The sequence below is a fragment of the Acanthaster planci genome, linkage group LG16 (assembly GCF_054643075.1).
Source record: "Acanthaster planci isolate LZ-2023a linkage group LG16, COTS_SCS, whole genome shotgun sequence".
Classification (NCBI taxonomy): Eukaryota; Metazoa; Echinodermata; class Asteroidea; order Valvatida; family Acanthasteridae; genus Acanthaster; species Acanthaster planci.
Window position 1 is genome coordinate 11,969,604 of NC_141792.1, and position 14,880 is coordinate 11,984,483.

The 14,880-nt window shown below is 42.6% G+C and overlaps 2 protein-coding genes across 2 annotated transcripts; both read left to right on the plus strand.

The window, feature by feature from the left end:
* Positions 1-827: 827 nt before the first annotated feature.
* On the plus strand, positions 828-5,047 carry LOC110979087 (trypsin-2-like). Its single transcript, XM_022234608.2, has 5 exons — positions 828-988; positions 1,290-1,446; positions 2,034-2,290; positions 3,814-3,953; positions 4,338-5,047. Exons 1-5 carry the CDS (start codon positions 946-948, stop codon positions 4,527-4,529), a joined length of 789 nt encoding a protein of 262 aa, XP_022090300.2. The 5' UTR covers positions 828-945; the 3' UTR covers positions 4,530-5,047.
* Positions 5,048-9,364: 4,317 nt separating this feature from the next.
* On the plus strand, positions 9,365-13,946 carry LOC147796510 (trypsin-like). Its single transcript, XM_087147293.1, has 5 exons — positions 9,365-9,728; positions 10,284-10,440; positions 11,056-11,312; positions 12,725-12,864; positions 13,305-13,946. Exons 1-5 carry the CDS (start codon positions 9,671-9,673, stop codon positions 13,494-13,496), a joined length of 804 nt encoding a protein of 267 aa, XP_087003419.1. The 5' UTR covers positions 9,365-9,670; the 3' UTR covers positions 13,497-13,946.
* Positions 13,947-14,880: the final 934 nt, after the last annotated feature.

The following is a 14,880-nucleotide window of genomic DNA, read 5'->3' on the forward strand; positions in this document are numbered from 1 at the left end:
AGAATTACAAATAATGAAAGATGAAAGTTTAAATGCTGAGTGAGCTTGGGGGAAAGGTGTTGTTTCTCATGTTCTACAAAACAACGGCCTTCGTTAAGCGTAAACACTGGAGATAACGGCCCAGTTCTATATTTTCTCGAGTGGTATCTCTTTGTTCATCTGTGCTTGCAGTCGAGGTTCCCATGGAATTTGTGTCTTCGGAGTTATAACAGGTTTAATTTTTTTTACCACACGTATGTAAAAGTTTTACACACTCTTTTTAGTTCTGGTAAAATGCATATTAAGTAAATCTCCGCAATCGTTCAAAATGTTATATCCTCTCTGCCTGTTTGGCTTACTGAAAATACAGTTACCTTCAAATCATTCTACCAAAATCAAGCCGTTTTAAAGTCGGAGTAGTGGATTGTAACAGGTATCAATTAAGTCGATGAATGATATGCACTTATGGGATCTTCCGAGGGCCCTGCATGCATTTATGAAATCCACCACTTGCTGTTGGGAATACGTATACATTTACTTGTACTATTTATTTTTACCTAAAGTTCCCAAGTTCCCAATCATACACCAGGAAAATCACCTCAAAGTTGCACCATGCATCCATGTACAGATTCTGTCCCACGTTAACGAAACTTCCTTTCAAGGGGGGTCTGCAAAAGTAATGGATCAGATGAAAGTGGTTATGCTTTTTATTAGTCGTCAAGTTTTTTTGTTTGTTCACTTCTCGATAAAGAGAGGGATCTGGAAAAAAATCCTACTAGAAACTAGTAGTGACCAGTACTGTCTCGTTCCCGAACAACCCGCGCTTGACTGGTTATCGAAGCTTACGTCAACTATCGCACTTAGTTCGCCCGGTACAGGCTATAAAAAGCACCGAAATCCCCCACCTCGGTACTTCGAGCTCGCATCTCAACGAAGTAACTAGCAGAATCAACGACAACGTTCACCATGAAGTTCTTCATTCCTCTGGCTTGCCTCCTGGCAGTACTGTGTAAGTTGATGCAGATTTTGTTTATGTACGACCGAAACCGTGCAATAGGAACCACGTGGCTAGTTTTACTTCTAAAGTATACTCAGAAAATACTGATGCAGCTATGCTATCGTGGCAATGCTATCTAAGGAGAAATATCACTGATAGTTGCAAGACGAACGTTAGATTACGTGTAAAGTATTGCAGCCTAGAAAAGTAGCTGTCAGCAAAATGAATTATCTCTAAATGGACTTTCCGCCAAATAAGCACAAGAAAACACATAAACAATCGTAGTTATGACTTCTGTCTGAACTCATTTCAGCGCCGACTCTCGGCAAACTGATCGTCGGCGGGCACCAGTCCACACCACACAGCCGACCCTATCAGGTGGCACTCTATGGTAGGAGCAGTGCTGATTTCCAGTTTTGCGGTGGTACTCTTGTCCACAAACGATGGGTCGTTTCAGCTGGCCACTGCAAGTTAGTATCACACACCAGTCAGCCCCCCCATGCCTAAAACAACCATCCTTCTTCATCATACCTGTAGGCCTCTTTATAGGAAAATGCTTGATACGTTTATGCGAAAGTAAAAATGACCACGAAAAAGTGCTCAGCAAAATAGTGCATGTCATGATAAGCATTCAAGAGATAAGGTATAGTTTTTTTGAGGAACTCTTTTTTCATCCTCAAGTATTACCGGTACATGGTAGGATTTTACGAGGAAAAGCAAGTTGTACATTTTGCGGATTCTGCTAAGTTCACTTCAGAGTCCATTTTGGTACTAAAACTGCCACGCGCACATGCGACTGGCATGTTGCATGGAGCTTGTACTGTTTAGATCGTAAACAATCATCGCCCAACTTTGATCGATCTTTGTGTCATTATCCGATCAAGCAGTGTAACCCCATGCAAAATTTACCATTTGAGAACGAAATGGCGTCATTTACCGTGTCGCAACTGGCCAAGTTACAAGGCAAACGTCACGAGGCTGTCCAAAACATACCTAATATTGGTTTAACAAGGTTTTTTATTTCACCATTTGCTTATTGCTTTCCTCTGATAAACAGGTCGGGCAAACATGTCTTCGTAGGTTTAGGACTCCACGATAGGTACAGTCACAGTGCGGCTGGCCAGCAGATAATTAGGGGCACATGGCATCGCCATCCCAACTATGATAGCGGCACTGTTGATAACGACATCTCCTTGATCAAACTGAGTAAAGACGCCGACATCGGCAACGGTAAGATCGAAGCCATTCGAATTTCCAAGACACGGCCTCATAAAGGGAGGAAACTGCTCGTGAGTGGATGGGGAACAACATCAAGTAAGTTTGATTTTAATAATGAGTGAGTTCGATCAAGCAAACAGCACATGCTTGGGTCATTCGAGATCATCAAATACGCATGCGCCAGATTGACCGTATCGGGGCGGCCGTGTGTCGACGATTGATCTCCCGTTTGTAGGTCAAGTTCGGGCTCAATCTATAGTTTGACCAGTGGTCAATCGCTTTTCAACGATACGCATACGCAATTCAGTTACAACTGAACGACCCCAGTTGGCGTAGTCTTAAAGAACTCGTCGTTACCTACATTTCACTTTGGCTGCAATTCTTGCAGTGTTCATAGTCATTGAAATCTCGTACAAGTATTATGGTTCCCTCCATTATGATCAATGAAATGGGCTATTGATAACCAGCGGTGTGACCGTGCCCGATGGCCTTGGTCGACTAGATAATTATAGTCAACCGCAGTCGTCGCTTGAATTCACGCGCAAAGAACACATTGGAGCTGGCGTGATGTCGGAGCATTCTCGAGCAACCTTGACGCTTTGAAGCACTGAACTGAATCATTACCATTAATCACCCATGAAATTCATCGGATAGGATTGCAACAACGCGAAAACTGTTGTCTGTGGACGTCTAACTATCATCATGAGTGAAACTTTGGTATCGCTGTTAATGTCAAAACCTAGGTAGGATCCTATAAAGCCTGCAAGTAAACTAAATCAACAAACCAACCAACGAGACCACCGGCGTAAATTAATTTTCATTGGATGGGGAGTATCCCCCCGCGATATACAATTTTTGACCAGGTTTCCCCCCGGTATACAATTTTTGATGGGCTAAAGAGTCATTCCAACCCCCTTCCCCGCACACGTTTTCTTGATGAGCTAAATAAGGTTGATTAAGAAGAATCTTTTTGACTTCTGAATCACTAAAACGTGGTCAATAGCAGTGAAAATGGGAAAGTCGTAAAAAATCGCTGGAATGTAATACACATTCTGTATCACGAACATCTATTTTCAAGAATTCAAAGCAAAACAACCCTTTTTAATTATGTGTAAATTTCTAAGAATAGAGGGTATCAAATGTAACAATGCAAATTTCCATGTTTTAGTTTCACAATGTATTCGGATGTACTCGATTATCTTTGTACTCGTTCTCGGCTCGTACTCCGACTTTGAAAAACTGAACTTGGGTTTTTGGCCGTACTTGGCACTCTGTGTACTCGTGAAACTCGAGTTTTCGTACTTGACTACATCACTGGTCAACACCCCCCCTCCCGCTTTCCAAATTCCCATGGCAGGGGCAAGTTATCCAACCCAGTGGAATTCCCCACCCCATCGCCCCATTTGCGGCACAACTATAAGCCACTGAACCAAGTAGCACTGTAATATGGCTGGTTGAAAATTTGATTGGTTGGCTCATTCATTGTTTTGGTCTGTCAGGTACACAGGTTGGGTTTGTGATTTCCAATCCACATGCTTCTCCTCTGTGTAATGGGTGCTTGTGGATGTGTATATTGATCAGATACATTCAAACAAAGTTCTTTCATTTGATTTATTGAGGTGGAGGGTCAAGTCTAGACCATCTGATGGAAGTGGTGGTTAAAGCAACCTCCTTGCAGGAGTGCAGACACGCCTACGGGTCCTCATCAATTACAGACAACATGTTTTGCGCAGCAGCTTTGGGAAAAGACGCCTGCCAGGTAGGCCATTTTTCCGCTGGTGCAGGGGGTGGCAGAGGGACGAATGATGCCATGAAAAGGTCTTAATTAAAGGGGGGCTCTAAAATGCTGGCAATTCGTGCTAACACTCTTTCTCATATCGTCTTCATTGCTAAGATAAAATTTGACGAGGGCAACCTTTTGTCTCTTCTCCCTCGCTGATACCTGTTATTATTACACTTAATTCTGCCCGGAATGACTAATGATTGACCTCTTGTCAGGGAATCGACTTCGTGCTAGTCATGTTTGAGCGGAACACGTCATCTCTTAATTAAAGTAACTTGCTTCATCGATCAGACTGATGGGTCTTTCTTGACCAAACTCTAATTATGGTTTCCAACGGCTCGGTTTCCCCTTTCCTCATAGGGTGACAGCGGTGGCCCAATTGTAAGCCACTTCGGGGCTAGCAGCCACAATCCTGGCACCACCCTAGAGGGCATTGTCAGCTGGGGTATCGGCTGCGCTCATCCTGATTATCCAGGCGTTTATGTTACCGTCGGTAACTACTGTGACTGGATCAAGACGACTACTAAAGATGCCGTCGAGTGTTCAAGTTAGAGAGGGTCCCACCGGTTGCCGAGGGATGGACGCGCCACTGATATGTGCGACTGTGATCTGAAGGAAACTCTGGTTCAGGGTCTCTCGGCATTCGATTACCATCGTTAGCAAATAAGACTGCCAGGGTTGAAATAAGACATGAAATAAAACGAACTATAGTCAAGACAATTATGAAACAAATAGATGAAATGAACTATAAATAAATTTACACAGTTAAAGCCTCGTTATTTCCACCAGATATACTTCCAATTTCTTCAGAAAATAACTGAAATAAAAGGGCGTTTCAAGTCATTGTAATTATACAAAGAATTTGAATTACAAGACTTTCTGATTTTTCTTCCGACTGTTCTTACAACAACCTCAGGTGAGACCTCTTTCCGGTCTGCAAAGTGTCTTACTTGGACAAACCTGTGTTGTTTTTATCATGACTTCACGATTGGATATATTACGGACCAGGACCCAATGCTTGGTGCATGCGAAATTAACGTTTTGATTTGAATAAATAGAAACAAACAGAATGCATTGTCAAGACTAAAGGTGTTCTCATTAATTATTTACACCGCAGTCAGTACAAAATTGTTCTTCCCAGTCAGTCCCAAATTTCGGTCCTGGTGGACTCGCGCTATTCAGATATGGAGATCCATATTCGTGACTTGGTCACTTCACCTGCCCCAGGAAGAGTCATAGGCTATCATTGAAACAGCCCGGCCAGGCCAGCATAGCTGATCCCTTCCAGCCTTCCTTATGCCTTCCAGCTTTCTCATAATGTCTTGTCAAAGATCTCTTACACAGAGATCACTCCGAAAGGTTTTAACATGAAGTGGCCAATCCAGGGGGACAGATTAAACCAGAAAAGTTTAGCCTTTTTTTCCCATTTACAAATGGAAATAATCTTACTGAATAGAAAGCGCCAGTATTTTAGAAACATTGAGCGAGTGACAAAATGTTCGTTCAGAGAGTTGTCTCCCTAACCACCCACCTAATACTGAATACACCACTGCAAAGCAAGAGAAGGTGAAGAGCCAACTGACTGCTTTTGAGTAGAGCGTGAGTTAAAGAATCGAAGACTAAAATGCATTGTAAATCTTGAATTGAAACGCTTTCCTGGGGATAAATCAAAAATACTTACCGTGTAACTAGCACTCCATGGAACCAACTTGACTGCTGTAACTTTACTGCTCGATGAAGTTTTTCACCACAATTCCGCAGTGCTTCATTGTCGAAGAGGCCTCCTCAAGATTAATTACTGTGTACTCCTGGCTATGGAAAACTGCATTTTCGAAAGGGCAACAGCACCTTTCATACATTGTCTGGTCACTCAGAACGCCCCCTAGTTCATGGAGTTTAAGCAATATGAATTACGATGTCTCCAATTTGACAGTTGAAAAGGCCGAGGTGTTTTTCTGGATTTTTCTCAAAGCAGTTAACTCAAACATAAGTCAGTGGATTCAAAGCTACAGTAGAATTTATATCCCCAGTATCAGCCAATCTTGTCAAATCATGGTTAATAGTTGACTCTGGGTTGAGTGGGTAGGAGTTAGGCGTCATGTAATGAGAATCGTGTGGTGGAATATGATGAAAATTGACATGAAACTTACATACTGTGCATGTTCTGTACTCAAAGGCTTTCTTGAATGTCTTCTGTCCTCCAGAAGGAAGTGACCCAATCCCGTTTGGGCACAGCCCAACTTGTGGGCGTGGATTTAGTGGGATCGGATGGGGGATAAGGAGAGGTTGTATTGTGGACAGGAGGAGTGGGGAATTGTTGGTACGGGGTGGGATGATTGATATTGACTGGGCATTTGGTGGACTGGAATAGGAAATAGGTAGAATAGGAATACGGTAGTGTCGGGTGGAGAGTTGTTAGGGTGAGTTATGACAGGGGACGTTGGGTTTGTAATTATTACTGTGAACCGGACGTGGAGTTCTATAGGCCGCCCCTGATGGTGGGGTGGCAGGTCCATCCGTGTTAGGTGATGAGGCACCTAGAAGAAGTGAGTCAGGTACCAGATGGGCAATCAAATATTTCTTTCAACTGTTGATTCTTTTGTCTCATCTCAGCTCTTGAATCTTTTTCAGATCAAAATAAACCCTGTTTACAAAATAAATAGAAGAAGTATTGTACACAAAGTACAGCATACTGTCACGATAAGTCGTTGTATAATTATTGCCCATAAGTCATAAAAATGGTCGAACAAAACATGCAATTGAATTACAGTAGTTGTACTATGGTAAATTACCCCGGTGTCATGGATATGGTAGAGTAGCTAACAGTGAGAGCAACGATCGAGCTCTACAGTCAGGTGTTCAGGCTCCCACAACTATTTCTCCTGAGCTGCTGCCAAACTATAACATGGCACATGTACATACAAGTATGAAAGACAAATATTAATCACTATAATATGTGGATCAACGGAAGTATGAGCAACTGCACAGGAATGCACCTTGCATAATATAAAATTCACTAAAGCCTGCTTCCAACGTTCAATCATGTTCGTTAAACGCCCCACCAACGCAAAGCATTACAGCCCCACGTACGCGCACGCATACCTGTTTTACATACAAAGTGTGGACTTTCCTTTGTTCTCCTGTGGTTAAGGATACTTGAGGAAAATGCCGCTTTTTCTCTAACTAGGATAACTCCTTCGAGCTGGATTTTTGATGGTGATTCCCTGGACTGTTTCTCTTCATTTTGCAACGGATAAGCTTGACCCCAAAATGTCTCTGAAACTGTTTGTCAGAGAGGGGGGAACATTGTGAGGACGATTTCACCGTGTGGACGTGTGCGAGTCCACACTACGCCATCGCACCCTACATTATGTGGACTTCTTTTGTGCTGAGGTCCACACAATGTATGTCACACACGAGAAAAAAGCACAGCACGTACAGCGTTAAATGCAATGTGAAATACACAGAATTATTGATACGTAACGTGTGCAGCACACCGAACTAGTGTGAAAGATTCTCAAACTTACGATTAAGAAAACATTCCAGAAATGGATTAAAATGCCATTAGCCTTAAGTATAATACCAACTAATATGCTCTATGGAGATCAGTGGTCACGATGATATGAGTCTAGTGAGGGTACATAACCTAGAAAAGGTACTGAAAGCAAGACATTTTGGGGCAACTTTCTTACCTGGGCGTTGCTTGGTTCGCCGGGACGATAAAGACCGCAGTCTAGAACGTTCGACAACCCCCAACGCCCATAGGCACAGTCACAAAGCCGTGGCTAAATATACTGCTCTGCTTTTCACAAAAACACACAGTGTAATTACCCTCAACCACTGCATGCACTGGAATCAGCACTGATTATCAACGAAACAGTGTTTATAAATTAGAAATTTACACTCGAGGATTAATAAAGAAGTACAACCGAAACTGAAGTAATATGAAATGTGAACTCTGAGAGACTATTTGTTGTAGTGGATGTTGTATTACCAGGCAAGATATGGGACAGAGTGGTACCCCCTCCCCTTACCTGCCCAATCCCTATACACACTCTAGACTATTGTTACCTAACACATCCCCCTTAGAAGTCTGTAAAGAATTCCTGAGATTCCGATCAAACAATGACCAACACAAAGGCCGGGGGGGTTCTCTCCGTCCCATATCTTGCTTCAAATGGGATGTTGAGGCTCTGTCCGCGCAAGGTAGAATGTGTCCTACGGGCTGCATAATTAATTAGCTCTCACCCCATCAGGGCGCTTACGTTACCACAGTAGTGTGGCGATTTTTTTTCGGATGAGTTCGGATTTGTGAGGTTGGCTGGTGATTGTTTCAGTGTGAGCGATATTTGTTAGGGTGGGTTGGGATTTGTTAGGTAAGTTGAGTTTGGACAGTGATGGTGGTCGTCTGAAATACAGAAAATGCCCAATCTTTAAGTTTCAACCCCAAATCCACGTGGTGTGTATCAGTTCCTCTTGAAGGATTGCAAATTCTCTTTATTGTGTTTGCATTTGCATGTTCCACATTTATCTCGGATTGGAACAGGTGTTTAAATTATTTGATACGTTTCACATTGCCATAAAGTATTGGAGAGAAGGAGGAAACAAGCTGGTCGCAATTTGATCTCAAAATAGGTCCCTATAATGTGTCACTTGAGGCATAAAAAATACGAAGATTCGAATGCTAAAATGACTTGATTCGAATATGCACCAAGACAGATTAGCTGTTTTAGTTAAGATGCTTGTGTTAGAGACAGATACGATTGTGACGTTCTCAGTCTGCGATAAGAGCCGCGGTGTTTTGTATTGTTATTCGGACTTTTTCAGATAAGAATATAATTACGATTTAAGTTAAAACGCTGAGTTAGCTCGGGGAAAATGTGTTGTTTCCCATGCTCTTCAAAACAAGTCCGTCACTCGAGATAATGGCTCACTTTTATATGCTATTTCCTTGCTCATTTGTGCTTGCTGCCGAGGTTCACATGGAATTTGGATCTTACAGAGTGATAAAAGCTTTGATGTTCTCGGGAATTTTGTAAAACGAGTAAAAGTAGGTTTGTGTGAAGGTTTTCTATACCTTGAATTAATTATTAATATTATTACTCATTATTATTATGGTCTTTTAAGGCTGTTCCCTTTTGGTTTCGCCTAATACATAACCTAATTTCCCAAATGTCAACAACGTCATATTTGCCTGTTTGGCTTCCTGAAATTACAGTTTCCCTCAAAATCATTCTATTCAAGCCATTTTATAGATTATGACGGGTATCAGTTAAGTCGATCAGTGATATGTGTTTATGGGATCCTCGGCGGGCCCTGCATGCGTTCCTGAAATCCCCCACTTGCTGTTCAGAATACACATACATTCAATAATATCACCTCCAAGCTGCACAGTGCAGCCAGGGTTTATCCCATATTGACGAAATATCCTTTCAGTGGGTAGTCTGCAAAATAAAGCATTAGACGAAACTGCTTTCCATGTATTTTTTTGTCGTCGAGTTCTTTTGCTTGTTCTTGATAAAGATCAGGATCTGGAAAAAACCAGTCTACCAGTTCTGAGCAACCTGTGCTCGACTGGTTATCGAAGCTCACGTCAACTACCGCGCATTGTGCGCTCGGCGCCAGCTATATTAAAAAAAAGCGCATAAATCACCCAGCTCGGTACTTCGGGTTCGCAGCGACTAGTAGTATCAATGGCAACATTCACCATGAAGTTCTTCATGCCTCTGGCTAGCTTGCTGACAGTAATGAGTAAGTTGATGCAGATTGTCTTCATGTATAGCGAAATCCCCGCAATAAGAACCACGAGGCTAGTTTTAGGCCTAGTTAGAACCTATAGGTATACTTCGAAAACACCGTTGCAGCTATACTATTATGGCTATCAATTCAGTAACCTAGTTTCATGAAACCGTTCTTAGCTGAATGCATATTACTGATAGTTGCATTACGTGCTAGTTGTTGTAAGTGAAACCTTTATATAGGGCTATATATTTTGTGGGGCGTTGATAAGTCAATAGATCGAAGTATGCTAAAAGGTAAAACTTGAGGCTTATTTTGGGCCCTTTCTCAATTAACTGGCTAAGGCTAGGAGTATTACAGGCATCTGTGGTAAGTGGCTGCTCCATTGGCTGGCGAACGTCAGATTACGTGTGAAGAATGTGCAGCCTTGGTAAAGTAACGATTAGGAATTAAAACAATGATTCATATTACACCCCCCCCCAAAAAAACACAGCAAAACATATGAAGAACTTAGAACAAACACTTGAACATGCGTAGTATGGTGACTTCTGTCTGAACTCATTTCAGCACCGACTCTTAGCCGAATAATAATCGGCGGGCACGAGTCCACACCAAACAGCCGACCCTACCAGGTGGCCCTCTATGGTTCCAGAAGTGCCAGCTGGCAGTTTTGCGGCGGTACCCTTGTCCACAAACGATGGGTCGTATCAGCCGGCCACTGCAAGTTAGTACCACACACCAGTCAACCCCCCTGGATTTTGAGTGCAATCTGTCGTCATTCGATCACTTTCGCAAAAAGAGAACACTTAACTACCCTTCTGCGTCACACCTGTAGGCGTCTTTATAGGAAGATGCTTGATACGTTTTTGCGAAAGTAAATACGCCCACGAAAAGTGCACAAGGAGAATGGAATATGTCATGATTAAGCTATTCTAGGGATGAGGCATGGTTTGTTAATGAACGCCTTTACATCTACCTGAATTACACGACAGACAATTGTAAGGTGGAGCAAGGTAAAGTAAGTTGTAAATTGTGCGTTTGCTACAAGGTCACTTCAGAGACCATTTTAGTGCCAAAACTGCCACGCGCACGTCCGACTGGCATGTTTCAGGGGGCCTGTGTTTTTGAGCGTAAACAATCACCACCCAACTTCAATCCATTAGTGCGTCATTCGATGAGCAAGGTGTGTATCCTGCAGAATGCAATATTTGAGTGAAATAATGGCATGATGTACCATGTCTGAACTGGCCCTGTAATACAAGGCAGACGTCAAGAGGCTGTCCAAAAACCACTTTATATTGTTTTTACTATTTGCCTATTGCTTTCCGCTGGTAAACAGGTCGGGCAGATATGTCTTCGTAGGTTTGGGCCTCCACGATAAGTACAACCACAGTGCAGCTGGCCAGCAGATAATCAAGGGTAAATGGCATCGTCATCGTGGCTACAGTGGCGGCACTCTTGATAACGACATCTCCTTGATCGAACTGAGCAAAGACGCCGACATCGGCAACGGTAAGATCGAAGCCATTGACATTACCAACAAACGGCCTGCTAAAGGAACGAACCTGCTTGTGAGTGGATGGGGAACAACATCAAGTAAGTTTGCTTTTAATAATCAGCGAGTTACAGCGCATGCTTGGGTCATTCGAGATCATCAGATAAGCACGTGCAAGGTTTACCCTATTGGGGCAGCCATAAACCGTTAAGTGATTTCCTTTGTAGTTCACATTTGGGCGTGATCTATAGTTTGACCAGTGGTCAATGCTTCCAACAATGAACAGGCGCGTTACTCTATGACCCTAGTTGACCAACTTTTAAAAATCTCATCGTTACTTACATGGCACTTTGGCTGCGATTCTTACAGTTTACATGGTCACTGAAATCTTATACAATTATTTTCATGTGAATGGTTCTCTCCATAACGGTAAAATAAAATGGGTTGTTGATAACCAGCGGTGCGACATGCCCCGCGGCCTGGTCCCAAATGGTCGACTTCATAGTCCGAACCATCTATCGCATGGAGTTCTTAAGCGGACAGGCAAACGTCGAGTGTGTGAGTTCGAACGTCATGTTTGTGAGTTCAAACGTCGTGTTTGTGAGTGGTCAGGGCCAATTTCATGAAGCTGCTAAACACAGAACTTTGCTTAGCATAGTTTGTCTTGCTCAGGGAAAAATGATAAACGAACATCAGTTGAACACCAGTCACAAGCAATATATACCACATGAACATTTTTATTGGTGATCCTGTTTTTAGCAAGGGAAAAAATCATGCTAATGATCCATGAAATTGGCCCTGACCACTCACAAATATGACATTCAAACTCACACATGCGACGTTTGCCTGTCCACTTCATAACACCATACCATCGTTCAGGCTGTGTTAGTCGAACTATAGCCACCTAGTCGTCACTCGAATTAACCCTGGCTGACTCCGACGCAATGAGCACGTTCGAGCTGGCGTGACGTCAGCCGCATTCTCAAGCGCTTTTGACTCTTTGAAGTACTGAACTGGATCACTACCATTAATCCCCCATAAACTTCATTTGATAAGATTGCAACATGGCGAAAGCTGTGGGTGTCTCTTTGGTTTGTACCATTTAATTTCAATACATTGAATTTATGGCATGGATAAGAAAAGAAATCCCCCCAGTATTCTGTACCATGAACATCGCCCCATCTATTTTCATATGGCGTCAGCACAACTCCCGCTTTTCAAATTCCCGTGGCTGGGCAAGTCCCTCACAAACATTCCTGATTTCCCCATCCCCAATTTTCGGCACAAATTTACGCCACTGAACCAAACAGCACGGCAATATGGCTGGTTGGGCATTTTGATTGTTTGGCTCGTTTCGTTGGTTCTGAAGTTATTTGGCTGGTCAGTGACACAAGTTTGGTAGGTGATTGTCAATCCATAATATTCTCACTCTTTGTAAAGAGTGCTTATGGATGTGCATTGATTGGTTGCACTGTAACAAAGTTGAGGTATTTCTTTCATTCGATTAACTGAGGTAGAGGGTCAAGTTCAAGAGTTCTGATGGAAGTGATGGTTAACGCAACCTCCATGCTGGCTTGCAGAAAGGCGTACGGATCCTCATCGATTACAGACAACATGTTTTGCGCAGCTGCGTCTGGAAAAGACTTCTGCCAGGTAAGCCATTTTTCCGCTGGTGTAGAGGGTGGCAGAGGTACGAGTGATGCCATGCAAAGGCCTAAATTGGTTCGTTGGGGATTCTAAAATGTTGAGAGCTCGGGCTAACACCCTGTGGACAATCCCTTTTCTCAGATGTAGCTCTACATTTTCTCGTTCAGACGTGTTGATTTTTGGAAGAATGTTGCCGAGTTAGAGAGCTCCTTGTTTCCTTAAAATTTTTCAAACCGTCTTTGCTGTCAATATGAAATGTCAATATAAAATAGGCAACCTTTTGTCTCTCCTTTCCAAGCTGATACTTGATATTGTAGACTTTATTCTAGTCATGTTTGAGTGGGACGCTGTCACAAACTTGCTTCATTGATCAGGCTGATGGGTCACTGTTGACTGAACTTTAATCACGGTTTCCAACGGCTTGGTTTTCCCTTTTCTCGCGCTAGGGTGACGAAGGTGGCCCAATTGTCAGCGGCTACGGGGATGGCACCCACGACCCCGGCACCACTCTGGAGGGCATTGTCAGCTGGGGTTACGGCTGCGCTCATGCTAAATATCCGGGTGTTTTCACTACCGTCGGCAACTACTGTGACTGGATCGAGGAGACTTCTGGCGATGCCGTCAAGTGTTCTAGTTAGGGACCCGCCAGCAGCCGAGGTTTTATGCATGCCCCTGATTGATAAGACTGAGATTTAAGGGAAACACTGGTTTGGGTTCTCTCGGCAATCGACTACCGTCGCTAGCAAATAAAATTGTCAGAGTTGAAATAAGACATGGAAATGAGCTATCGTCAAGGCAATTATGAAACAAATACATAAAACGTACACTAAAGAAGTATATTTTACACGCTTAACTTAATACCTCATTGTTTGCATACTGCATTGTTTGCATACTTTTGCATACGTCTGGTTTCTTAAAAAACAACCGATATTAAACGGTGCTTCAAACTAATGAAACAATTTCAAAAAGCTTCATTAGAGGACCTTTTTGACGATCTTCAAAGTGCCTCAATTAGACAAATCTTTATTGTTGCTTTAGTTTTGATTCTAATGAATAAAACAAGCAGAAAGCAAAAAAAACAGACTAAAGACTGCAGTTGTCCCGATTCATCATTGATATTTCAGTCAGTTAAATTTATAAAGTTTCTGGGCGGCACGACGGCGTTTCAGATTTTTAACTCGGAGCAAAGGGGTAATTTTAAAAAGTAATGACTTGGTTGAGTAAGTTCGACTTATGTTTGGTTTTTATGCATGTCATTTTTTGCAATTGAGTTGGCCACAGATGTATAAGAGTTGCAGCTCATTCAACTCTCGTATATATTGTACATGTTCTGTAGGCAGACTTTCTTGTAGGTATCCTGTTTACTAAAATTAAAGTATCATCAGTGGAGTAAATCTGTGCTGGAAATTTGGGGGGGGGATACGGAGAGGTTGGGGGAACTACTTGTCTGACTATGGAATTTGAAAGTAGGGGGGCACACCATATGCAATATATAGGGGAGGCGATGTTCATGATAAAGACGTACATCAGAAAATGTGCATCAACTTCATGCAGAATCTTACACCCAAAAGGCAAATAGGCTTTTAAAATTTGTTTTCCTTCTTTAATGATATTGCAAACATTTTAGTCGTTGGAAAGCTGAAAAATTCTTCACATTTTGCTTTGATTTTTTTGGCTTATCAATAACGTGCTGCCGGTATGATTCAACAGTCCATCACCTCCATGTCAAACTTTAGGGCGAGTGATATATACCGCTAACCCATGAAGATTTAAGCCCATGAAAGTATATCCAAACTCATTCGGACCAAGCCAGTTTTGGGGTGTGGATTTAGTGGGGTGGGGTGAGCAGAGGTATTGTGGCTGGGAGGAGTGGGGAGTTGTTGGTATTCGTTGGGAAGAGTAGGATTTGGTGGAATGAAATGGGGATTTGGTGGAATGGAATGGAAATAGGTAGAATGAGATAGGAATATGTCAGTGGGGTGGAGAGCCTTTGGATGGGTGGGGATTTGTTAGGGTGGTTGA